This window comes from Myripristis murdjan, chromosome 13, assembly GCF_902150065.1.
Source record: "Myripristis murdjan chromosome 13, fMyrMur1.1, whole genome shotgun sequence".
Lineage (NCBI taxonomy): Eukaryota > Metazoa > Chordata > Actinopteri > Holocentriformes > Holocentridae > Myripristis > Myripristis murdjan.
In genome coordinates this window covers 19,904,851-19,931,283 of record NC_043992.1, presented here as the reverse complement: position 1 = coordinate 19,931,283, position 26,433 = coordinate 19,904,851, and the positions used below count along the sequence as shown (strand labels likewise).

Genomic DNA, 26,433 nt, shown 5'->3' with positions numbered 1-26,433 from the left:
CCTTCCTCCAGCTAGTGTTAGCATTGCTCCCCTCATTTTGATGGTGCTCCGATGTGAGTGGGATTTATTTTCCCCTATGCCACTGTTATCAAATTGGAGCAGAATGAGACCCCCTGCCAAGCAGTATGCTCTCTCCCTCCCTCTCTCTCTCTCTCTCTCTCTCTCTCTCCCTCTCCCTCTCTCTCTCTCTCTCTCTCTCACTCTCACTCTCTCAACAATCTGATCCCGCTGTCTGTAGAACATGGAAGTATGGAGAATGTGTGGCTCTGTGTGTATTTGTATAGGTTTCCATGCATTGTTGTGTGTGTATACTTATATCAGTGCACACACACACACACACACACACCACCCCGTTTAAAGTGTTTTTTTTTTAGGGCGGTGCACTCTGTAAGTGTACAGAGTGAGAGTCATCAATAGTTTTTCATAGTAATCATCACCATTCTCAAAACAAAGGCTTGATTACAGCTATGTGACACGTGAATACCCTGGATTCAGCATTCATGAATGTGTCATGTGAATCTGATGAGGTGTAAATAATGAGTCAAATTCATGTTGGTAAGCAGCCGCCCTGCTGAAGTGTCCTTGAGCAAGACACCAAATCCCTACCAGTTCCAGGGATGCTGCTCTCTCTGCCCTCTGGCCTCCCTGTGGGGAGGGGCCAGTACAATGAGATCAATAATTATCACATTTTTAAAAATTATTATCAACTGTAGTGTAAAGCTGTAAGCTACAGAGGATATTACTGATTCTTATATCCTATAGTTAGCAGGGCTGTCACTTTTTATTTGAAATTTGAATATCTGCTCAAACATGGGGACAAGGTCAAATGGAGGACACTAGCGAGCAAAGCTGTCCTGAGTGGAGTATCACGACACCAAATTCAAATACTTTCAAATATAATTCAAATTCATTTGAACGTGATTTTTGAAAAAGGTGACAGCCTTAATAGTTAAAGAAGTAAATATTGGACCTGATTTTCACAAGCCATAGATATTCCCAGTATTTTGAAACTAAACTGATACTTTTCAGATGAAAAAATCTGGAGAATTGAGTTTGTGTTTGACGCTCTGTTTCAGCTCGCCATTATCTGTTGGTGCTCCCTGCTGCAGAGTCGCCACTAAGCAGGAAGAAAACCGACAGCCTGTTATTCAGCTGTGCGTCAGGCTTACGTTAGCTCACTAAATACAAGCAAACTTCACTGATGTGGTGACATCAGTGAGAGTGTACAGCTGATGCCTTGGCAAGGTGAAGCACCTGGAAGTACTCGATTTGCCATGAACTAAAGGCCCATGGCGGTTCTGCCTGGTTCAGTTTATGATGAACATGTATCTGTGTTTTCATTGGTCAGTTTGCTGATGGTAGAACTTGGTTGCTATGCAGCAGGTTGACCATGTTCCCCCCTTTCCTTCCATTTGCTCTCAGCCAGAGACCAAACACTATGGCTGCAACTACCACAGGCTCATTTGACTATTTAACTATTTAGTATTTACTTGAGTTTTACAGTAGGGTGCAGGTAAATGCAACTTTTTTTTTTTTTTTTTTTTTTTTAATGAGGAACTACTTAGGTCACATTGGCTCTTGTGGCCTGTTTTAAGCTTATATAACTGAAAAATGCAGATATTACATTGGCACTGCACTGCTCTTCTACTGGACTCTGCTATTACAGAGCCTATTTGACTCCTTCAGTGAAAGAGAAGGCTAAGCATAAACAGGTTAGAGTAAGATGATATAGATCAGTAATCCAATCAGTGCCCCACAGTTGGACTGCTGTTGCTCTGTGCTCTTGTCAAAATCGCTCCCTCCTCTCTCCTCTGGATTCTCCTGCTCCAGGAGCTGTTTGGCTCTCGTTGGGCTCCACTGAGCATGCTCACAACCACACAAACTTTACACAAGCAAGGGCATCAGACTGGCACACTGGGTGACCAGCCAGCCCTGTGCACATGAAAACACTGGGGTGGTTAGGTGCACACACACGCGTGTCTGTGTGTGTCTGTGTGTGTCTGTGTGTGGTAGGGGAAGAGGCATGGGGGGTTGCAGAGTTTTTCAACGCACGCATGTGTGGGTACTGCAGGGGTTTAAGAGCCCAACCAAGGCCTGGTGTTATGGCCTACTTTCTCTTCCTATGTGTGTGTGTGTGTGTGTGTGTGTGTGTGTGTGTGTGTGTGTGTGTATGTGCATGTGTGTGTGCGCGCCATGACAGAAGATGAGATGAAAGTTGAAGTGTATTATCCTCACCCTCCACCATTGCCTCAGCCGTCACACATGATATCATTGGGAATGTTTGTGCGTGCGTGTGTGTGTGTGTGTGTGTGTGTGTGTGTGCGCGCGCACGCGTGTGTGTCTTGCAGCGATGTGGGAGATGAGGGAGTGTGGGCAGTAAAGTGAAATTGCATTTATTGTTTCAGTTTCAATTGGTTTTCATATCAGCAGGCATCAGAGAGGATGGAGTTGTAAGTGTGAGTCTGTGTGTGTGTGTGTGTGTGTGTGTGTGTTTCACCTAACTAACCCATAGTACCCTTGCTCTAGACTTCAGTCCACACTTTGCACTGGGGATCGAAATTTGAACAAATTCACCAGTGAATCTACAGTAGCAGACTTTTTTCTTTTTGTGTGTGTGTTTTTTTTTTCTTCCTTTCTTAAGTCGTAAAGTGCAGAAATGACAAGCGGACGATATTCCCAGCTTCTTCTAGCCCTTTCTTTTACACCCCAAACATGCTGCATCTGTGCAAATGGTTCAAGTACATTCAGCAATGTTGTTTTTGTTTTATTGTTTGGATTGAAGTATTAAGTAGATAGATTAATTTTAATCTGTCCAGTTTATTGCTTGTTCTGATTTGTGAAATATCCACATGCTGCATACTGAATACTGTATGACCTTAATGTATAAAAAACATCATACAGACCTCCTTCAATAACTTTTATTTTTTTTGAACTATCACAGATATTAGAACAATTGCCTTGATTAAAACATTTTCAGTGAATACAGATAGAACAGCAATATGAGCAACTTTCTTTTTATACTATATCCATTTACTCAAGAATTGTATTTCCTCTCTGGTGGCATTTAAAACCTTCCAAGTCATTCGTGATTCACTTATGATTGACGTGTAATCTTGAGCTAGAACGATTCAGATTACAGGGAACAGTTGTAAGTTCTTCGGGCTGGCGATAATACTCTGTGTTCTCCGACTTCTGGTGCCATCGGCTGCTCATTCATTACACGCTGGCTCAGCCGCTCGCTTGTCACTCATCAACAGATCACATTTCATGCCTTTTAACCCCCGAACTCTGTGCTCGTGCACTCAAGATGCTTTCTGTAAAAGTGTACTTACTCGCTTGAGTGGCTTGAAAAAGAGAGACCATTACTGTGCTAGTATTCACAACCTGCCTGCCCCGCTTTTTACACCATCATGTCAATTGCTCAGTGTGTGTGTGTGTGTGTGTGTGTGTGTGTGTGTGTGTGTGCACTTACATCTGTGCACCCTTGCAGGCAAAGAGTATGTTTGCAATCACTCATAAACATACTTTACTGAATTCTGTGTATTGTGTGTGTTGTGACCATACGTTTGTTGGTGTATTCATGCATGGTGTGTTCTTGTGTGAATTTGTGTGTGAATTTGTGTGTGAATTTGTGTGTGTGTGTGTGTGTGTGTGTGTGTCACGAGTTGCTGGAACTCGAGTGCATTTCTGCTTCATTTAAATCCGTCAATACTTCAATTAGAAGCCGACAAGGGGCTCAGGGGAACAGCGATCTGCATGTGTTCTTCTGCTTTATTTGCACTCTCTCACTCGCTGTTTCTCTCACTTTGGCAGAGATGAGGGACAGATTAAAAAGATGAAAAAACACACTCACACACATTATTTGTTTTATTTTATCCCCTTGCTTCTTGGCTGGCAGCTACGTCTCCTCAAAGTGCCTAAATCCCACATCGTTAACAATGGAGCAAAGATTCATTTACCATTTACAGATCACTTTTCATCTACTCTCAATCCCTGTCCCAACAAAATACTTAAAAAACAGATGTTTATTAAACTACTACATCACACAGTTAAGTCTTTGAAACGCTATAAATGTCACTGTTAGCAAAATGGATTCTCTGAAGTTACAGAAATATGTTCTCCTGGCTTGTACAAAAGCTGGATGCTTTTCAGTGCTGCAAAGAAATGTGGTGGCCCTTTTCAACTGGAGGAACGTAGCGAGGACTTTTTCATCTCATTTCAGAATTATGGCATCAAACTGCAAAAACAAATGGAAAACATTGACACATTGACACATTTCACACCCAGTTGGTTCTTCATATGATGGAAATGGAAACAAAAGCCAGTCCCAGAACTTCACGGGTTCTGAAACGTCCCAGGTTAGGGAAAGTTCTGGGTTAAGAAGGACCATTATAGAAAGTACTCTCCTCAGAAAGTCCCTCCACTATGGTGAACCTACATAAGACATTACTTTTTTTTTTTTGTATGAAACTGTATGAAAAGAGCCCTGTTAAAATAAATATAGGGAGCCTCAGTCTGATTAGCCAAGACGTATTTTAATATCCACAACGTGACTTCAAGCAAGGCTTAAAGATAGGTCATCATTGGTTAAAAATACTTGTATCACTTAAGAAGCGCCAGTTTCCAGACTGAGCACACCACCAATTGTTCGTCAAACGGAAGGAAAGAACCGTCTAGAGATTCAAGTGGTGCTTCAAATGCTAATGGTTTTATAATGCACCATTTAACCCACAAGTAACCTGTCAAGACTGTTTTTTTTTTAGTGTTGCCATCTCCCCCCGCCATTATAGCCCTCTCCCCCCCTCACAGAAATTCATGCACGATGACTGGAGCCTGACAGCCTCATTCAAGACGGCCGAGAGAGAGGGATGGAAGCTGTCCTCCTCTCTCTATTTCCTCTCCCATCTCCTTCTACCTGTGCGTCTCTCTGTCTCCTCGTGTATTGGCCGCTTTCTCTCCCTGTATGTCCCTTTGTACTCTCTCGACCCCCACAGCTTTGTTTTTCTCTCTCTCTTCCTCCCTTGCTTCCCTCCTTCCCACACACTCTTTGTCCTCTGCCCTCCTGTGTTTTATTACCAGGCCTCTGTAATATCGCTGGATATTAAAAAATATACATCAACCGAGCAATTATGGGCTATCAAAAAGAATAGGTTTAGCCTCGGGCCTTGCGAGTGCTGCATAGTCGATGCATAGAGATGAGATGGGGAGGAAGAGAGTAGCCTGCTGCAACTGAAGCCCAAGCACATTCATAGCTTACAGATGGACAGTGTTTTAGATAATGCCATCCGCTGTGCTTTTGGACACATGAAGCCTGAACCATGTTTCATTCGCACACGGAAATCACACATGCATGCACACAGTCCCAGACAAATCCCAATACTTCAACATGTTGAGGAACTCAAATACAGATGGATATGCATTCACCTAAACAACACAAATACGCACATGCATACAGATGCTCTTGAGGTTACACACACACACACACGCACATACACACAGTCTCATGTGCTGTCACTGCATGCCCTTTCTTCAGTTCTTCCGATGAGTTAACAAGCGCAGGCCTTGTCGATGTTAACTTTCCCTGCCAAGGCCTCAGATTTAGATGGAGAAAATAGCCTCTGTTAAGGAGCAATAACATTTAGAGACGGGGCTGAGGATCCTCTTTTAATGGGACTCACTTAAAATTCATAGTTGCTATGCAAAATAAATCAGCCGTTTTTCCTACATGGGCAGCGGGGAGGGGGATGAGGGGGGTGGAGAGAGGGAGAAAGGGAGGGGCCGAGAGTGAATAAGAGATGAGGTTTAAACGTCGGCAGGCCCAAGTCTGACACATTCCATCATGTCGAGGGTGGGTGGGGGTTGGGGGCGCATGTATACACACACAAGCACATGTACACACACGGCACACCCTTTGATTTTTGCTTGCTGTCTAAAAGAGGAGTTACAAGGAGACAACAGAATAAAAAAGGGTTTAAAGGAGTCTCTCTCTCTCTCTCTCTCTCTCTCTCTCTCTCTCTCTCTCTCTCTCTCTCTCTCTGTGTGTGTGTGTGTGTGTGTGTATTTGCCTGTGTGCGCATGTGTGTGGTGGCTTGGGTGTGTGATTTCTTTTTGCATGCATGTGATGTGTAAACTCTATGATAGTGGAAAAGTTTAACTTTCTACAGTTGAATTCGCTGTAGATACCAACTGTACAAAATACAAGGGACACGTTGGTAATGAAGTACACAGATGAGGTGAATCCAGGTAAAGGCCACTATCCTTCAATGATCCCTCACTTATTAAATTTAGAACAGTCACAAAACGTAATCCACAGATAAACAGGTAACAGGTAATCCACATACTTAATAATTTGCATTATCCTTTTGTGGCCGTGTCTGCACGTATCAGGGGTTAAAAAAAAAAAAAAAACATGACGTGCATTTGAGTTTTTCTGGTCGAGCTCACCCACTGCAAGTCAACGGCCTTCAGATCTGACACACGAGAAACACAACACTGTAAAAGTTGTGGGAGCGTTAGGTCAAAATAGCTTACACAGCCTGACGTTTCACTGCTTTAAAAAAATGACGAGTAGCCTTCACTGTTTCTGAAGTCAGTGGACAGCAGACTACTATAAAAAAATAAAGTCAGCAAATTGGTGGTACTGTACACTAGAAAGTCCCACCAGTAAGAATTCAGTGTGTACAGTATGCAAATCTTTAGATTCAGTCATATCACATCCATACAGGGTTGGTAGCATAAGCTGTTACATTTTTTTTTTTTTTCATGCCATGATATCACATTGGTACCAAGTATCAGCCAATACGCAAGTTCACGTATCAGAATCGGTATTGGGAAGGAAAAAAATTGGCACTGGAACATTTCCAGTTTACACCATACAGGGGGCGGGGTTTAACACATCAAGACAATTTAAATATATAGTGCTAGGAAAGTTCACACACTTAATAATCCACGATAAAGCGGTCTTCAAAAGATAATGACCTTCACAGAGGTTTGCCTCCATGGTGGTCATTATTTTTAGAGGAATATCATTTCTTGTTTATTATAGCTTTACCTTACAAGAAAAATACATTTTGATTGTAAGTATAAATTGGCAATGGGCTTGGAAGTTGATGTTTTTATCGCAAGCGGTCACAAGTCTGCTATCCTCAATTGCTAACATTAGCCTACAACACACAGCAGCAGCAATGGTTTCCATTCGTGTGTTTGTGTGTGTCTTTTTGTGTATCTGTGTCAGTGTGTGTGTGTGTGTGTGTGTGTGTGTGAGTGTGTGCACGTACTGTAGAATTTCTGTATCTGTCATGATTGGTGCGTTCTTTCATGTGCAAGGTTGTATGTACTGCATGTGTGTGCATGTATGTGTCTGTCTTTGTTTGTGCATTTGTGTTTATCTTTGAGTGTGTGCGTGCGTGCGAGCATGTGTGTGTGTGTGTGTGTGTGTGTGTGTGCGTGTCTGTGTGTGAGACAACAGCAGGGCCAGCGGACTTGTCTGCTGTGTATGAATAATCAAAGTGGTCTCTCTCATCATTAAATCATCGCGATCCTGGTGGGAGCCTGAGGAGGGAGATGGAGAGAGAGAAAGAGGGAGAGAGGGGAAGGGAGAGAGAGAGAGAGAGAGAGAGAGGGATCATAGTTAGCGCTGCAGGGTTACAAGCTCTCTCACTCTCCTCCATCGTGTAGTGTGGCTGAGATGTGTCATGAGCACAAGTCTTTTCTGCTCTGTGTGCTCGCCCACTTAGCTCCCTCAGACACAGGCGCTCTCTCTCTCTCTCTCATACACACACATATTCATAGATATGCACACAATGCACACACACACACACACACACACACACAGTATAACACTCATATACACATGCACAGGGACACGTTATCACAGCCAGGTACAGACAGTCAAACACTGACTCAAATACCTGCATCTCAGAGGAGAGGGCCTTTGACCGCTGTATCTGCCAAATGTAGCTGCTGCTGCTGCTGCTGCTCTTTTCAGTGTCACCGTGCGCACTACAGCTAGGGCTGGGAGATATATCAATATCTTACATCCATTCCCCTCAGGGATCAACAAAGTATTTCTTATTTCTGATTTCTGAAACTAGACATCATCGGGAATTTGAAATATTGTGGTATCGTGATTTGGCGTAGCTGATGCCCTTTCCTGGTTCTAAAAGCTGCATTACAATAAAGAAATGCAATTCTCTGAAGTTATTACACTGTTCCAGCTGTTTTATTATTTGTTTCTACCTGCTTGGTCATCATATCCACATTACTGATGATTATTTAGTGTAAATATCTTGTCTGTAAATATCTTACCACCAGTCATTTTTTCATTATTGTCACAATGTTAATATCGAGGTATTTTGGTTAAAGATAATGTGATTTTTGATTTTGTCCATTATCACCCAGCCCTAACTACAGCACAGATCTACAACGTACCTGAAACCTTGTAGTAAATGTCCCATCTTAAACAGTGTAGCATGTAGCAGAGTTATTATAGTTTATTATAGTGTTTTGCATCAGTTTTTTTATTTTTATTTTGTTTTTAGTTTTTGTTTTCAGTTCAGTTTAGTTTCAGTTAGTTTCCAGGGTAAACCCACCCTGGAAACTAACTGAAACTAAGTAGTTTCGTTTTAGTTTTTATTGTATAAAAATGTTTGTTTTTAGTTTACTTTTTCTAGTTTCAGTATCAGTTAGTTCTTTTAGTATAATATGGGGATGTATTTGTCAGGGGCAAAATTTCAGAATTGCTGTAAATATTGGAGTTTTCTTTTCAAGCTCAAAGGTGGCCTCTTTTAGGTTTTCACTGAATATTTCTAAAATTAGAACTATTCTGGTATCTTTTTCCATTTAGCTTGCCGCTAAAGATTGTAATGTGCCTTTAACTTTGATTTCCACCACCTGAGCAACAGTTTAATGATCTGCAAAAGCTTTACTGTGGTTTTGGAGCTTATAACCCCTTTACATGGAAAGAGAATTCCCTCCTAACCTCTTATGCTGTTCGGGATGAGTTTTGCATCCATCAGACATTGTCCATAATGAGTCATAATGAGTTAACGTCTGAGTCTCAGAGTTTAATCCAGTGTAGTTAACTGCAGTTAATTCACAAGATTTACAGCGAAGAGATCATAATACCAGGAACAGCACCTGAACGTCTCCATTAGTCTAGACTGTGTTACGATGGGGAGATTTTTCTTCTTGCAAGATAAGAGAGAAAGACACAGAGTGAAAGTAAGTGTGTGAGAATGTGAATAGTGTCGGTTAAAGACGTCTAGTATGAATACTTGCCCATTCGGCTGAACACCACAGACACACACACACACACACATACACACACACACACACACACACACACACACACAAGACAAGATCTGTTGCTAATGAGCCTGGTGTGTGGTTACGGCGTAGAGCCAGATCGGCTCCACACACGGACCGAAGGGAGTTCAGTTAGGAGTCACCACTTTCTTCTCCGTTCCTCTGCCTCATCTTCACTCATCCGGCTCAGAAAGCAGCACATTACCATTCACTATCAATATCAAAGCAGATAGAGGCTTACCTGAAGGGCTCTGTTTCAAACTCTAAGTACTGTGGGAGACAGGTAGACTCAAACACGAGTTCATCGTGGTCCCTGGAGTATTTAAATGGTGGTTATAATTGTCAGAGAAGAAGACGTTCGGAGTCTTCTTAGCATAATGCAATAAAATACAGTTTGGGAATGAAATTGTGCTGCACTATTCAAAATAGTTTTGGGAAAAAAGACGTATACCTAAAAAAATGTCCACACATCTGTTTATGTACCCAGAGATTAACACATGACCTTGTTGAAATACGTATTTCCACTTTGTTTGGTGGTGGGTACAAGTTTATATAGACTCTGAGGCAGGTGAAGGTGAAACAGAGACTTGTTTTGGTGAAATGAGGTGATTTATGGATTACTCTGCTGATTTCATTTAAAACAGCCAGCATATAAATATTCTGAGCAGGATTAATGCCTTTTCTCTCCCTCTGCTTTCCCCTGCTCTCCTGTCTCTCTTCCCCCCAAAATGTAGTCCCAGCCATGATCACCTCCTACCCCAACACCACGCTGGCCACGCAGGGCGAGGAGAAGAGGATGAGCTGCACTGCACACGGCGAGAAGCCCATCATGGTGCGCTGGGAGAAGGAGGAGCGCATCATCAACCCAGAGACCAGCCGATACGTGGTCACCGTCAAAGAGGTGGCCGACGAAGTCATCTCCACGCTGGTGGTGGGTGCTCTTTCGTTCACACTCATGTAAACTCATTCGGTAGTTTTCGTTTATCCCTGACCTCACCTCTGGAGGTAGTCAGGGATTGTTTGTGACCACAGTGAACAGACGTGCACTGTAAATACAGCATCTCTGCATCTCTGGTCCACATCTAACATTGGCCTATCCATCCTATTTTGGAAGTAAATGGTCAAACATCTGTTTTTTTAGTGCTGCACTTCCATTTCTGCTTCCCTGTTAACTAAGTTGACTAGCTTATTTGGTGATGTTGTGAGAGCACTTCCAAAAATCAATCAGTTGTTGTGATTTAGCGAAGTGTAAGGTTAATTTAAAGGCTGAAATATGCAGAAATACAGACAATCACCATCACTGAATCTCAGTGTCTACACTGCAGATGCGTAGGCCTACTCTGTAATCCAGGTTTGGAGTGCATGGAAGGACTATTTCAAAATGTGATGATTTCATTGGTTAAAATTTTTGTTCATGCCACCTTGTTCGGGAAGAAGACGTATTGGGCTTTTAATGTTAAATATCTGAATATTTTAAAATAAGAAAAAAAACAAAACATTATCTTAATATCTTTCCAGTTCAATTCAGTGATTATTAAAACATAGTTTGCTTTACATGTGTATTGCAGTGGTGCATGCCCAGAGTTAGATATGTGAACTTTGTCTTCCTCCCTCCTCTCTCAGTGTTGATACAAAAAGTAAAAGTACGACAATGCACTGCCCATACTCCTTTTAACAAATAATTTCAGATGAAACATTGCTAGTTTTAGTCTATCAACCCAAATGCCGTTTGTGTGTTCTTGTGTTTCTGCAGATAATGCCTACTGTACGCGAGGACTCGGGTTTCTTCTCCTGTCATGCTATCAACTCCTTTGGTGAGGACCGAGGCATCATTCAGCTAACAGTGCAAGGTAAGCCTCTGCTCGCCTCCGACTCCTGCTTCAGTCCAACTACTCCGTATGTGTGCTCTCACATTTCAGACCAAAATTCACCAGGGGGAAATAAAGTTTTTGTTTATTCATTATTGCATTCATTCATTTATTCATTTAATTGCTGCTCAGTATGAGTTCTACTCTTTGTGGTGCTATCAGGAATCTCTCACCGGGGAAATCAGAGACCAAATAAAACCAGTAGGAGCCTGCCTGGTATTCACTGCTATTTTAAGACTACAAGATCTCTCTAGCTCTCTCTCTAAAAACAATAGAGTCTGAAATAATCCTTAGTGTTTACACTAGAGTTGTTCCAATACTGATACCAGTATCGGAAATGCATCCAATACAGCCTAAAATGCTGGATCAGGTATTGGTGAGTGTGTGAGTCTATTCACTGATCCAATTACACATAAACTTGAGGCTTAATTATTTAGGCACAGTTACTTCTATGCTCTCTCTCTCTCTCTCTCTCTCTCTCTCTCTCTCTCTCTCTCTCTCCCTCTCTTATCACCCCCCACTCTCTGTTACATCCACCTGTCTCCTCAGAACCACCAGATCCTCCTGAGGTGGAGATCCGGGAGGTCAAAGATCGGACCATAGCTCTCCGCTGGACCATGGGCTTTGACGGGAACAGCCCTATCACAGGATATGACATCGAGTGCAAGAACAAATCAGGTGAGTTACCCTTTTATTACTGAGACAGGAAAGAACTTCCACCTCACCTCCACAAGAAAACCACCAGAAAGGAGAAAAATGTATTATTCTGTGCTATTCTGTTTTGTTTTATTGTCTTATTTCATATTTACAGCTGACCCTACCTCCATCCACTCTCTCTCTCTTCCTCCCCTAGCTTCATGGCTATCAGCCCAAGTAACCAAAGATGTGTCACCGCAGCTCAACCAGGCCACTATAATCGACCTGCACCCTTCTTCCACTTACAACATCCGCATGGTTGCCAAGAACACAATTGGCAACAGCAACCCGAGCAATGAGCTCACCATCACCACTGATGAAGCAGGTTAGTCAGCTACACATGTGCAGAACACGTCGAAATTCACTCACGCTGTCCTTTTTGGCCATGTTTGCAGTGAGTACAATCAACTTCACAGTAATATTGGCAAGTCATCAAAAAATGGCAAGAAAATTCATCTTGAGGGAGCAAAGTAATTCAGGTCCAGTGGCGATCAGAGCGACTCTCATCAGTGAAAACTGTACAAAATGAAAACTCTTAAATGCCCACACACATTTTAGGGGGAGTCAAATTTTTCAGTCACCATTTCTAATTATTTTGTAAATAAAGTTGTCACTGTGATTTGTTTCAATGTTTTTTGTCAGTCTTATTTTATGAAGAGCTGACACTTTTTCAAAACGGTGAATGTTTCATTGTAGAGAGAAACTCTTAAGCTACACAGTGTCCGTTACCGTCTGGTCCCTAGACTTGATGAATCATCTTGCACATAATTATTTTATGATTGTTTTCATATGGAAACTGTCGTTTGGGGGGTTTTACATTTGGTGAAGCAGATCGGTTCACTGTTACATTTGGTCAGCTCAATCTCTGTTCAATTATCTTCTATTGCTTGCAATGATTCCCCCATGGGCAAACCCGTATATTACACTGGCACATTTTACTGGACTCTGGAAGAAAAAAAAATATCATAAAATTTAAATCAAATCAAACATGCAGAATTTCTCACATTACCCCCAAAGGTTAAGTTTTGTGTTATTACAGAGGGTTTTATTCATCTGAGGTAGAGGCTGCGAGGCACACGGATGAAGGAGTGTTTCATGCATTCTTAACTCAGCAGCATCACCCAGTGAACTTTAATGGAATAAAAAGTACATGGAGCTCCACAGCAGATCATCCCTCACCATGAGACAGTGTGTGCTGTAATGTTGAATGATGCGCTTGATTTACAGCCCCGGATGGCCCTCCACAAGATGTCACTCTGGAGCCGACCTCCCCCCAGAGCATCAAAGTCACCTGGAAGGTACAGCAACCTGCAGACATAGAGATTTTCTCTGCCGTAGTATGACTTGATGTACTGAAATTACAAAATGCTAGTAGGATAAATTGTAAATACAAATGTTACCATCACACCCTGTGTGAGTATCATTTGTAAATTATTTTATATGTCTTCTCAGGTTAAGGATCAGGAAAAAAAAATGTCCTTTCTAAAGGTCTGAGTCTTTGACTTAACAGGGCATCAACTCGATTCATGATTCTTTGCTATTTGTAAAAAAAATAGACAAAGCATTGTTTACTCTTAAAAAATGATTGCCAAGAAGTTGTAATTTATTAATTCTGCATAATTCTGCAGGATCAATATGTTAGGTCTTATCATGAATGATTCAGTTCACTTTCAGGCCAATGTCAAAGTGATCCGTTCTGTTTTCTTCTAGGAGATTGAATCATTTGAATTGGCAGATTTTTATAGCTGGTGCATCGCTGCCACTGAATGAATGGTTGCACCCCTACTTTCTACTGATGCTTTTGTTGTATGTTAACAATATGTAATGCAATATGTAACACAATATGTAAACAGTCTAAAAAGGAGGTATATGTTAAAATGGACTGGTAACAATATGTTCTGGGAGAGTTGACAGTCAGTTAAGGATAATGTAACAGTAGTGTATGAAAAATACATAATCGTAGAGACAATGGTAGTCATCATAACACATGTGTAATAATACATGCACGCAGATCTATTTACACAATTTTAAGTTCAGGTTTAAGTTCCTCTTGTTGGCAGTGTTACAGTAGTTTCATTTTGATCCATTTGCTATATCTTTTACAGCACAAATCACATGGACTGTAACAGAGAACATATGTGCTGTAAATAAGTAGACAAAGTAATGGTTCACAAACAGGTGAGGACAAGCAGTGTAACCTTGGATGAAGTGTAAAGATGGAGGAGTGCAACAGGCAGACCTCAGGTCTTGTGTAGCCTGGATGACAGAAGCTCTTCTGACAGTTTTTCCTCTCCCTCTTAACCCTGCAGCCTCCACAGAAGCACCTGCAGAACGGGGTGATCCGCGGCTACCAGGTGGGCTACAGGGAGTACAGCCCTGGCGGCAGCCACCAGTTCACCATCATCAGCATGGACACCACAGGAGACACCACAGAGAGCATCCTGCTGGACAACCTGAAGAAGTTCACCCAGTACAGCGTGGTGGTGCAGGCCGCCAACAGGGCCGGCACAGGGCCGTCATCACAGCAGGTGGTCACCAAGACCCTGGAGGATGGTAAGAACGGGTCTGGAGTGTGTGTGACAGTGGGATGTGGTGTCGGTAATGTACATCTGCAAGTACTTTTTATGGTTTTTACATCCAGAGCCAGACGGGTGGATGCTAAAGTGAATGCCAGAAAACCATAGATATCGGCATCAGTATTGCCTCTACTGTCCCCGTGGTTTTGACAGTTTCTATCTATTTATCTATCTATCTATTTGTCAGTTTTTCAATTTTTTTTCCAGAGGCTTCTGTATTCAGCCAGATCTGGTTTAAACATCTATCTAGAAATAATTCTGTTAATCTTAGTGTTTTAATTTAGGTTCAGAAAGCCAATAGAATTACAGTTTAAGTTCTAGGAGTGGAAGTACACGCATCTGCATCTGTCTTTTCTTTTTTTGGGGGGGAATTTGATGAGATTTAATCTTTTATTTTTATTTTGCATTTTGTTCACAGTAATTTCTGATTTTGAATCGAATAAGTGACTGAAACAAATGATCACATTGCTGTTAGATTCAGTGACTCTTCAGTACCCTCAAACTTATTCTTGTTAAACGGCTGCCATCTTGTGGACATTTGTGGAACTAAATCAGGGGAAAAATAGGTAGATTCAATGGCTGTACTAAAGCTGACTGATGAGGATGTAGATATTAATAATAATAATAATATTTAAAATATAAATAATAGTCTATGTCATTATTGAATGTCGTTTTTTTGTACAATTTTTTCCCTTCCACCTACAGAGCAGTTTTCCTTGACAGTGGGATTGGATTTAATGTTTGGACATAATTAAAAAAAAAAAAAAAATCATTGCTATTGTTTGCTTCAAAGAGAGACCAGTGTTGTTTCTCGGATATTCGGTGTACATAATTTAGTGTTTTGAGGATGCCAGTGTCATTAAGATTGAGGAATCAATTACTACTGTTCCAGTGATATTTTTTTACACATTAAAATGAGTAAAAGAAAGTGATTATTGTTTCATTTGACCGAGACAGCCAACAAAAACTTTTCATGTATTATTGTATCGATTTGGAGGTTCTTGGCAAAATGGGGTCATTATTTATTTTTTGTTCAAATTTTGCGTCCTCAATCAGGTGGAGTCATGAGGGTCCTTGGCATCAAAAAAAAGAGTGTCCCTGGTCTTTCCATCCCAGAGTTAATAAGTGGTCATGTTGTCTCTCTGGCAGTGCCTTCTCGCCCACCTGAAAATGTCCTGGCTGTGGCCAAGTCCCCAGAGGTCATCTCCCTGTCCTGGATGACCCTGCCCAGGGAAGCTCTCAACGGAAACCTGCAGGGCTACAGAGTCATCTACTGGGCCAACCTGCCTGATGGAGGTTACTCTCTCTCTCTCTCTCTCTCTCTCTCTCTCTTTCTCTCTCTCTCTCTCACACACACACACACACACACACACACACACACATACACACACTGACAATAAGACAAAAAATTACTACTTTTTAAGTTTGTTTAATTTGCTTAATTATTAGAGAAGGTCTTTTTCATTCATTTTAGTCATTTTAAACTACTCAGTATTTCACAAGAAAATTGGAAAAAAGTAAAATATGAAAAAAACAATCATGATAATTTTGCATATTACAATTGTTTTTTTGTTTTTTTGTTTTTTTTCCCATGTCTTAATCATCCACTGGCTTAGGTTACCTTTTCATTTAGTTCCATTCTGTCACATGGGGGATGTTGCCTTCACATTTTATTTCTGCGGTTGTTTGTTACACTTTCTCCACTAGGGGACACTGTGGTATTGTCATGCTCTGCTGTGCTGCTGGGCTCTTACTGCAGAAGCAGTGTAACTTATTAGATAATTCAAGTTCTTCAGTGTTTTTTTTCCTCATGTAATGCATTTCTGAGATATCAAGGTGCAAGTGGGTGTCTGCTGTTAAATGACCGACACCATTTTCCTTCAGAAGGACACAATCGAACCATCTTTATCTGAGTCATCCTGTTTGAAGTTTTGTAAGATGTTGTGCCTTATTTTTATTGCAGCTATTGTAAGTAGATGGAAATTAAACTGAGACTGATGAAAGTCAGTGACATTTAGAAGTCACAGCAGGTTTTTAACGGTATTGTAAAGATGTGAAAATGTTAATAGCTGCATTCACACTGTTGCAGCATCTCCTCTCTGATAGCGTTGCGTCTCTGGAGTATATCGACTGATTTAAAACTAAATCTGTTTTTTATTTTTTCAATCTGTATGAGGTACACATACAGCATTAGCTGTTTGTTTTCCAAGGCTCATCGGCAAATCAGATCCGTGTTGTGTGGTAAAGAGGGGAAAAAAAACAGATTTTAGTGTAAATTTAGCCTGTTTCTCCCTTGAATACATCTCATGCCCTATAGCAGTGATCCAACCTGCAGCCTGGCTCGCCTCCATCAATAATTCACCATGCAATAACTCAGTGAGGCTCACTGCCTCAGCTGTGAGTGGCAGGGCACACAGTCAAGGACGTGAGAGAGGAGAAGAGAGGAGAGGAGAGGAGAGGAGAGGAGAGGAGAGTACGGCATATAGGACTATATCTGATGTACTGTATGATCAGTTAATAGTTTTGCGTATGGGCACCTCTATCTACATATTGTTAATGATATGTACATGTTTGTGTGTGCACATTTGGGGCAATACTGTCTGTGAATTAGTGTAACAATAAAAAGTATATATTTTATACAGTTTTACTGATTCATCAAATCACTTTGCATTTTGTACAACGGCATACATACCATCCACTTTTTTAGTTACAGAGTATACACGGTTGATTCCCCTGTAGAAGTGGAGTACAATTTTACCTCTCATCTGTCTAATCAATTTTAGCTCTCATCACTATTTTGATAAGATTTGACATAATTATTACATGAGTATTAGTAGTAATTTATTTAGTATTGTATGTCATCTCCTCTGTCAGAGCTGGGAGAGATCAGGAATGTGACCACGTCCCAGCCATCTCTGGAGCTGGACGGTTTGGAGAAGTACACCAACTACAGCATCCAGGTGTTAGCCTTCACCCGGGCTGGAGATGGAGTCCGCAGTGAGCAGATCTACGTGCGCACCAAAGAAGATGGTAAGATGCACTGCTAAATGAGGATTAACCTGTTTAAGCCGACTAAATCCACATTTTCATTGTCTTTTCAGGAATATTTAATTAATTCTTCTCTGAGGCTGCATTTTGTTTTCTTTTTCTTTCTTTTTTGGTGATTTTATATTATTGTTTTATCTACCTGTTAATCCCTTATGGTGAGACTTCATTATGTGCTGTTGTTTGTTTTGTGTGTGATATACATGTCCAGTAAAATAATGTACAGCCATGAACAAACGTCTTATAGAAACCACCAGCAACCACCTGCAAACACCCTAGCAACAACCTCAATACACCTTCACAGATGTTTAGTACAGCCTAGCAACAACCTACACACACCTTTACCACCGCCTCGTACACATTAGCAACCACATTGGAAAACCTTAGCAACCTTCTAGTACCTTGTACAACCTCTGCAAACACATGGAAACAAAAAATGCAACCACCTATTACACTGTAGCACCCACTTGCAAAACACCCTAGCAACCAGAAAAGTGCACCCTCAGACCAGCTTATACACCCCAGCAACCACCTCAAAACAGCTTCATAGATGTTTAGTACACCCTAGTAACAACTTGCACACACCCTTGCTGCTGGATTGTACACTTTGCTGCAACCACATCCAAAACATCCTAGCAACCACCTACAAACCCCATGGTCTTATTTTATAAACACTCTAGCAAACACCAGAGTAAACAACCTACAAACACCCAAGCAACCACCCAATTCACTCAAGCGAGCACCTACTACAACTTAACAGACAACTAGTGTAAATAAAATATAGTAACCACCTACAAACACCCTAGCAACCACTCACTATACACCACTCTTACTGAGTGTGTACATTTGAGACCCTTAGAGTGTTTCTCTGTCCTCCTCCTATCCAGTTCCTGGTCCTCCAGCGGGGGTGAAGGCTGCAGCCTCCACCAGCTCTGTGGTGTTTGTCTCCTGGCTGCCTCCACTCAAACTGAACGGCATCATCAGGAAGTACATCGTCTTCTGCTCCAACCTCCATCCCATGGTAACAGCATTTGTTTGCCTTTTGCCTTCTCTTGTTTGGTTTTTCCCTCTCAACATGATTGGGATTGTGATCCTGTATAACAAGCGGCAGAGCATCGCACCACCAGGGTTAGGGGATAGATATCTGCTATGGTTGCCATTGCTAAAAACACACTGCCTTTTAAATGATCAGTATGGTATGTAGGTAAAATCCTGTGCTGTATTTCTGCAAACCTCAGACCTTTCTCCTTTTTCCTGTTTGTGTACAGGTGATGAGTGAGTTTGAGGCCTCTCCAGACGCGTATTTCTACAGGATCCCCAACTTGGCCCGAAACAGACAGTACAGTATCTGGGTGGTGGCTGTGACTGCCGCTGGACACGGCAACAACAGTGAGAAGATCACTGTGGAACCTCTGGCCAAAGGTACAACATCTTAACTACACCCGCATCTATCTATGCACTTTAATTTGCTGTCACACAAGCATAATTAAGAAGTATCAAGCATTCCCTTGAATCACATAAAATATATCACTGCATAATATTAAGATGTGAGTGTTTAGGCAGTGTTGATCGTTTTTGGGTAGCAGAGCTCAAGGAGTTGTTCAGCATTGGTGCTAAATTCACATAGGACCATGTTGTTGCCAGAAAACATTTGAGTGGATTTTGGAAACTGGGTCTCTCTTTGTTCACTGTTGCTGAGAGCATTACCAATCTCGACTGCCCAAAAAGTTGTGTATCACTGTCCTGTCCACTTTCAGCTCCAGCCAGAATTCTGACCTTTAATGGGACAGTAACCACTCCCTGGATGAAGGACATTGTTTTACCATGTAAGGCTGTTGGAGACCCTCCTCCTACCATCAAGTGGCTCAAGGGAAAGTGAGTGGCACACATGTCATGTCATCTTGGTCAACACAAATGGAAATGTCAAATATATCACAAATGGTCTCGCTCTGTAGGGTTACTTATAGATGTAATAAGTATTGTCCTAGATTTAAAAGTAAATTGAAATCTTGATTTTATTCCTCGATGGTTGACCAGTGATATGCTGTCGTCTTCTATTGTAATGTTTTTCCTAATTTTGCTTCTGTTTTTACTTAGCACCAATGGTACTCCTACCCCTGTCCTGGTGGATGGCCGCCGTAGTGTCCATGGCAACGGTAGCTTTATAATCCGCACAGTGAAAGCTGAGGACTCTGGGAACTACAGCTGTGTGGCCAGCAACAACTGGGGGTCAGATGAGATCACACTTAACCTGCAGGTTCAAGGTAAACAGTAGTATTGGTTGCAATCTACTATATTCATAAGTATATATTATTATATACAGTATATACTTAATTGAATATACTTAACTGAAGTGATACTGTGTACAAAACAAAACATAACTCGGGCACCATTAACACAGAAAACTCAGTACATTGGACTCATTTAGAAATATAGAGTGTGTAACAACCACTATATAAATTAAGCTCTGTTTGTTATGGAAGCTTGGATGTTAGTAAAGTACTTCGGCTATTCTTTTCAAGAGGCATAAATTTCTAAACTTTTTCACCCAGGGATGCAAACTTCATTTAGCACTCTGACGCATTTTATTTTGTCCTGGACCCACCATAAACCGGCTAATTTGGGGCCTTGACCCTTAATTTAGGAGCGGCTGCTGTAGGGTAACAATGACTGTGGAGGGTTGAGCTGCATTCTAAGTGAGTGTGTTTTTATGTAAAGTGTTTAGTATCTTGACTCTAATGACAAAGAATCTCCCATCTGCGATAAGTTTTTTATATGAGTCTGACCACAAATAACCCTGTAGACATAAAAAAAACAAACAAACAAACAAACAAACAAACAAAAACAGGGTATTCCTCACATGAACAATGTAACTTAAACAGAAAGTTAAAAAGCCAAAAAAACAGGACAAGGTGTGTAGAGCACCTTGGTATTTATACTGTATGTGGCAACTTGAAACAGAATACTGAGTACGGAACAGAGAGACTGAAAAGACATGGATTTTGTACTCATGAAGAAATAAAACAATGGTACTCTTCTTGCTGAATAAGAAACAGACATGCAGGATGGTGGAACCTAGTGCAGGGCAATATGGTTGATATGGTTTATATCACAATACACACAAGGCTTTTGTTTCAGTATTGATATACTATATGCCCCAACATGGTGCATGTATGCAGTGTCCCAGTAACTGAATGGTGATGTTAGGTGTTTCCTCAAAATAAAAGAGTGTGGTCTGCACACTGTTAAGCCCCCAATCAATAACTGTATTCTCTCTCTCTCTCTCTCATTGAGCACTTTATGTCTTGCACCTGAATAATTTACCTGGATGTGCGCACACTTCAAATAATATATCTCAAAATGTTTCATGCCTGATTTTGTCAGTTTACAGATAAAAATTTGCTTGTTAACATCACTTTAGACAGCAGAATTGTGTGTCACAATATCAGAAAATCACCATATGATAACATTATGATTCTACTGAAATACGACAAAATAATAATATCACCCAGCCGCAGTGACAGCCAGCCGGTCTAAGGACAGATATCTTCAGTAAACAACCATGCAAGCAAATCCAGGAGTGAGGTGCCGGCGTAACAAATGTGGCATTTAATCTCAGCAAGGAGAAATCAGATAATTTAATAGACACTAACCATGTAATGAACTTTTTCTGCTCATTTCAGTCCCTCCTGACCAGCCACGCCTTACAGTTACCAAGACAACCACCACATCCATCACATTGTCATGGATACCCGGAGACAACGGAGGGAGCTCCATCAGAGGTGAGTGCAACGACTGATCTATAATAAAAATATTAGATTTATCTATTATATTCATTATTATGGATCAGTGAGTGTAACATACACTCACACACACACATGCACGTGCTCTTACAAATATTCCTTGACCACACACACTTTTATGTGTGTGGAAACAACCTTCTTGCATCCTGTAATCACCAATCACACTTGAACCCAGTGTCAACATAGCCATTAGTCTGGGCTAAAATCCCTGCTCCTCTTGTTTCTCATTATCAGGCGTTAGTGCTGAGTACTGGAGTCCTAAAAAGTAGTTGGTGGACAGATTAAAGACGAACAGGGAAGATTAGGTGCGCTAACGTGAAAAGATTAAAGCGCTCCATCTTCAAGAAAGCCCAATCACAATGAGACAAGCGCCGGTGATTTATCATGGCTCCTCATCATCAGTGCGGCTCTTGTCTTCAGAGCTGGAGTCACTTTAAAAGCTGTCCACGAATCTTTCATTGTGATATTTGTTTTGCCTCCGTGCTCCCAGCGTAGCGCCATCCATCACCAGTACAAACTCACAAACCTAAAATTGTCAGATTCACTTGCTCTTCACTTAAATATTTTGTTAAAGTCACAAGGAAATAGATAGACTTTTATCCATGTAGTGATTTCTATAATGATGATATGATTTGGAGGGTGTTAACATCTAAAGTTTAATATAGAAAGGCAATTCTTCCCCCTCTCTCCTCCCTCAGGTTACATCCTGCAGTACTCAGAAGACAACAGTGAGCAGTGGGGCAGTTTTCCCATCAGCCCCAGCGAGCGCTCATACCGTCTCGAGAACCTGAAGTGTGGCACCTGGTACAAATTCACCCTCACAGCCCAGAATGCAGTGGGGCCTGGGCGCATCAGTGAGATCATTGAGGCTAAGACCCATGGGAAAGGTATGCAACTCTACACCAAGGGGATTTTGTTCTTCTTTTTTTTTTTTTTTTTTCGTTTGTTTTGTTTTTTTTTGATATAGTGAGTTTTGAGTTATGAGATCTCAAGATCAGTCAAAATGCAATCCTGTTTTATCTAATCGCATCGCCTGACATGATTTAAAACAATTTCTTTTGGGAGACATGTTCCCATACCTGGATACCAACTTTTATCTCATAATTCTAGAGGGGGAATATAGATATAGGAATTTTTTTTTTTAACCATCTCAGCCCCTGCAAATCGAGGACATGATGCGATTTCATTATGATTGATCTTAAAAACTCATAACTCAAAAACTCCTCATGGCAGATTTTAAGAAAATTTGTACTTGCAAAATCATAACCTTTAAGTACATTTCATCTGGTGGTATGCATGTAGGTATTTCCAAACTTGGTCAAGAAGTATCCTTACGTCATTATTTTGTCTTTATGTTTACAAGTTTGTTGACTTTGAAAGTTTCTGAAAAACTGTTAACCTCATCTGCATAAACTATGTCGTGTACAGCTTTTCCCAGGTTTTATCTTTACCCTCCTTTCCATCTTCTTCTCAGAGCCCCAGTTTGCCAAAGAACACGAACTCTTCACCAGCATCAACTCCACCAGGGTCAGGCTCAACTTGATTGGCTGGAACAACGGCGGCTGTCCAATCACCTCCTTCATACTGGAGTACCGTGCGGTAGAGTCGGGCACTTGGACCACGGCCCAACGCACATCGCTGACCAAGAGCTACATCCTGTACGACTTGCAGGAGGCGACCTGGTACGAACTGCAGATGAAGGTCACCAACAGCGCCGGATCAGCAGAAAAGAGGATCACCTTTGCTACTCTCAATGCTGACGGAAGTGAGTTTGGGCCGAAAATACTGCCACAGCGTTCCACAGATTGGCCCGTATCTAACATCTTGGCCTCAGCATAGGAGGATCTGAAGCAACTGATAGTGTAATAACTGAGGTGGCTTGTCAAAATGGAATCACATGTCCCTCAAATTGGATGAAAATGTAGTCAATACCGTTAGTGTGATAAACTCTCTCTCATTCTCTCTCTCTCTCTCTCTCTCTCTCTCTCTCTCTCTCTCTCTCTCTCTCTCTCTCCCTCCCTCTCTCTCTCTCTCTCTCTCTCTCCCCTTGATCTTTGAATTTCCCTTAAATATCACTTTAACCCCTTCAGTTTTGGGGGTGGGTTTGTTGTTGCTGTGCAGTTGAGTTTTGTTGAAACCCACAGATCTTTATTTTAAATTCCAGTAGAGATCCCAGGGTTTCCAGAGATAACATAACATAACATAACATAACAGTATGCCCCACTGAAAGACCAGGTCATGTTTATTAAATGATGCACAAAATGTGGATATTTTTTTATGTGATGTAATGCTGCAGCCATAAATAATGGCATTTTGCCTTTGAATATTTCACTCAGTGTCAGTGTGCTGTAGCTTCAGTGAGGCATCCAACCAGCAAATACAGAACACTGATGTGATGTTGTTGTACATTAAGGACATTTTTTTTCTAACTTTGAACCTACTTAAGGAGAAAATCAGAATTTATAGTGTTAATATCACTTTATTAACCTTTGCGGAGGGATATTATATAAAGTTTTGATTTTATCAGTTGCTGCAGGATCAGGATTTTGAGATCATACTGAAGTGAAAGAATTTCAGTATTGTAAAATAGTATTTCATGCGCCGACGTTTGACAGATGAATTCATTGACCTCTGTCCACTGTAGTATGAGTGAATTTATAATACAAACTTTAAACTGGACAAGATAGAAAATGTCATTTTTAAGCCATCCTGGATGATGTTGTTGGAATAAGGGAATACTTGTAAGTTTGCTAACTTTCAGTAGCACAGGCCTTTTTAACAGGCCATTTTCTCTGGTCATGTAGCACCAAAGTCAAAAATAATTGCTCTTTTCTGCTACATAGACAGGCGAGTCTTATGAAAAGACCATGTTTCCAGCAGGCAAGTATTCCTTTGACTGCTCAGAAGCCTGACTCTACAATATCTAGCTGTGAGAGATAGTTGATCACATAACAATTGCAACTTGAAATGGCTGGAGCCGCTGTAGAGTACTATAGATTCATGTACATCACAATTATCACAATGAATCCACCCTTATTTTGAAGACCCAGCCCTGAATGTAAACTGAAGCAGCTCATATAGCTCTGAAGAGTTTGGCTTGGATAGGTGTGTTTCAATCAAACATTACCAGCATTAATATCCATCATGATGTTAAACTCATGTGTGGCTGCCATGCACTGTACTGTCCTTGCATCAGAAGCTCAGCCAGTTAATTTGAGAGTAAAGAAACACTTGAATCACTCAAAAACAGCCACAAACCAGGGTGTGAGGCAGTAGTGTTTCATCAGGAAGTGCCATACTGAATTTTTGCATATCGTACATGCTTGAAAATAATTCATAAATCAGAAAATTCTGCCAGGCTTTGAATGCACTGACAGGTATTCTTCGGGCTCAGGCGGAGTGAAGAGACAGGGATGGACTCCTGATTCTCCACAGGGTTAGCTACAGATTGTGTCAGTCACACACAAAAGGACTGTATAAGCTGTGGAGAAGGGTAGGAGGCAGGGAGAGCTCCATGGTGAACTACAGTCTATTCATTAATTTCCTTTGAAGGATTTCACTTGAAAGTGTAAGCTGCCTGTCAGTGTATTATGTGTAAGTGGATGTGTTTGTGTGTGTGCACTTGAGTGTGTGTACATGGATGCATATGTGTGAGTGTGTGTGTGTGTGTGTGTTTGTGTGGGCAAGGTTGTGTTTGTGAATGCCAGCATCTGGGAGTGGAGGCTATTGTCAGTTTGACAGCAGTCCTATACCTCAGCTCAGCTGCAGAGCTTCAGCCCAGGAGACTTGCAGCGTGTATTCAGCCTTCTGCCAACCTGGTGCTCCGGTCTAGTTCAGCTAAAGGACAAACCAAGTCGCAGACACTTCAGAGAGCAGCTGCTTCTCATAGCTGTGCAGCCTCACTTCAAGTATTCACAAGGAGGCAACAAGCTGCAGGGGCTATGGGAGCCTTGACAGCCCATGAATTATCCAATTATATGGCTTATTATAGTAAAGTACAGTAAATTAATTCTCGCTAAGTAAAATAAATTAGTTAACATGGATTAGTGGTGAATATTAACATTAATCACCCCATGTTTGCCTTGGATGTTCTGATATTTTATTTATTGTCATAGTATGTGCTTATACATTACATAATTCATAATGAACCAAAACCAAAGTGTTCAATATGAACATTAGAAATGGTAGTGTTTTTTCTGCCTAATGTAAAAAACGGAACCGAAACCAAAAACTGTAATACAAACTGAACCGTGGGTTTATTGAACTGTTACACCCGTATTATTCATATATTTATATGGTGCATATTGAAAACATGGTGCATTCGATTGTCCCTAGTCATCACAAATAAGTTGAATGGTGAGATGCTAAAATAACATCGATGGTAATACTATAAGCTAATTCAGCCTTTCCAGTGACGTCATTGGTTAGAGCAAGAATAGCACAATGAGTTCAGCTGTTCATGTTTCCTGTCTAAATTGAGGTGAAATTGCAGATAGTTTACAAGATGTTTGACTTTTTATCCAGTGAAAAACTGAAAAACTGATTGATTATAAGAGCAGAGTAATCTTTTGGCTGCACAGCTGAATGGACAGCCTTTATATTGGGAACTGAGAGTGTGAGGTGACCTGTTGAAACATCCAGTGCTGTGTTCACCAGTGCAAAGATGAATGATGCAAAAAAGAATTAAAAAAAAAATGTGCAGCACATTATGAAGATGGCATACAGACCTGTCCAAACAGAAGCAACCTTTTCTTCTAGATGCACAGTCCTTTTTTTTTCTTTGTAGCTATGAATTTCACAAATGAGTCTGAGTGTCTCTGTACTTTGTCTCCCTCTCAGGTACCATCCCTCCCCTGCTGAAAACAGGAGATCCCATCTCAGACAACATGTCGGGCAGTGGAGGTCTGAAGATGGTGGTGACCATCACCTCTATTCTCGTGGTGGCTGTCCTGGTCTTCATCATGCTTATGGTGCTGAAGAGGAGGAGGAGGGAGCAGAGGCTCAAGAGACTCAGAGGTGGGTGGTAAATCAAAACTTTTAGGCATCGTTTTTGGAGCTTGTTTAATATAATCTCACAAGTTCATAATACACTTCACATAAAAAAGTGGCATCAGGTTTGGGCGGCCTCACAATCTCAGT

The 26,433-nt window shown here is 41.2% G+C and overlaps 1 protein-coding gene across 2 annotated transcripts in view; it reads left to right on the top strand.

Annotated features, from left to right (window-relative positions):
- The window catches only part of dscamb (Down syndrome cell adhesion molecule b), a 141,456-nt gene that overhangs the window by 101,069 nt on the left and 13,954 nt on the right, over positions 1 to 26,433 (top strand). For both annotated transcript variants that reach the window (XM_030067666.1, XM_030067665.1), the window contains exons 12-27: positions 10,041 to 10,237; positions 11,060 to 11,156; positions 11,724 to 11,852; positions 12,028 to 12,195; positions 13,098 to 13,168; positions 14,180 to 14,423; positions 15,596 to 15,742; positions 17,321 to 17,476; positions 18,379 to 18,512; positions 18,760 to 18,913; positions 19,249 to 19,366; positions 19,589 to 19,755; positions 21,175 to 21,273; positions 21,993 to 22,181; positions 22,769 to 23,059; positions 26,134 to 26,310. In XM_030067666.1, the coding sequence (XP_029923526.1) occupies positions 10,041 to 10,237; positions 11,060 to 11,156; positions 11,724 to 11,852; positions 12,028 to 12,195; positions 13,098 to 13,168; positions 14,180 to 14,423; positions 15,596 to 15,742; positions 17,321 to 17,476; positions 18,379 to 18,512; positions 18,760 to 18,913; positions 19,249 to 19,366; positions 19,589 to 19,755; positions 21,175 to 21,273; positions 21,993 to 22,181; positions 22,769 to 23,059; positions 26,134 to 26,310 (2,538 nt within the window). The remainder of the gene's footprint in view (positions 1 to 10,040; positions 10,238 to 11,059; positions 11,157 to 11,723; positions 11,853 to 12,027; positions 12,196 to 13,097; positions 13,169 to 14,179; positions 14,424 to 15,595; positions 15,743 to 17,320; positions 17,477 to 18,378; positions 18,513 to 18,759; positions 18,914 to 19,248; positions 19,367 to 19,588; positions 19,756 to 21,174; positions 21,274 to 21,992; positions 22,182 to 22,768; positions 23,060 to 26,133; positions 26,311 to 26,433) is intronic.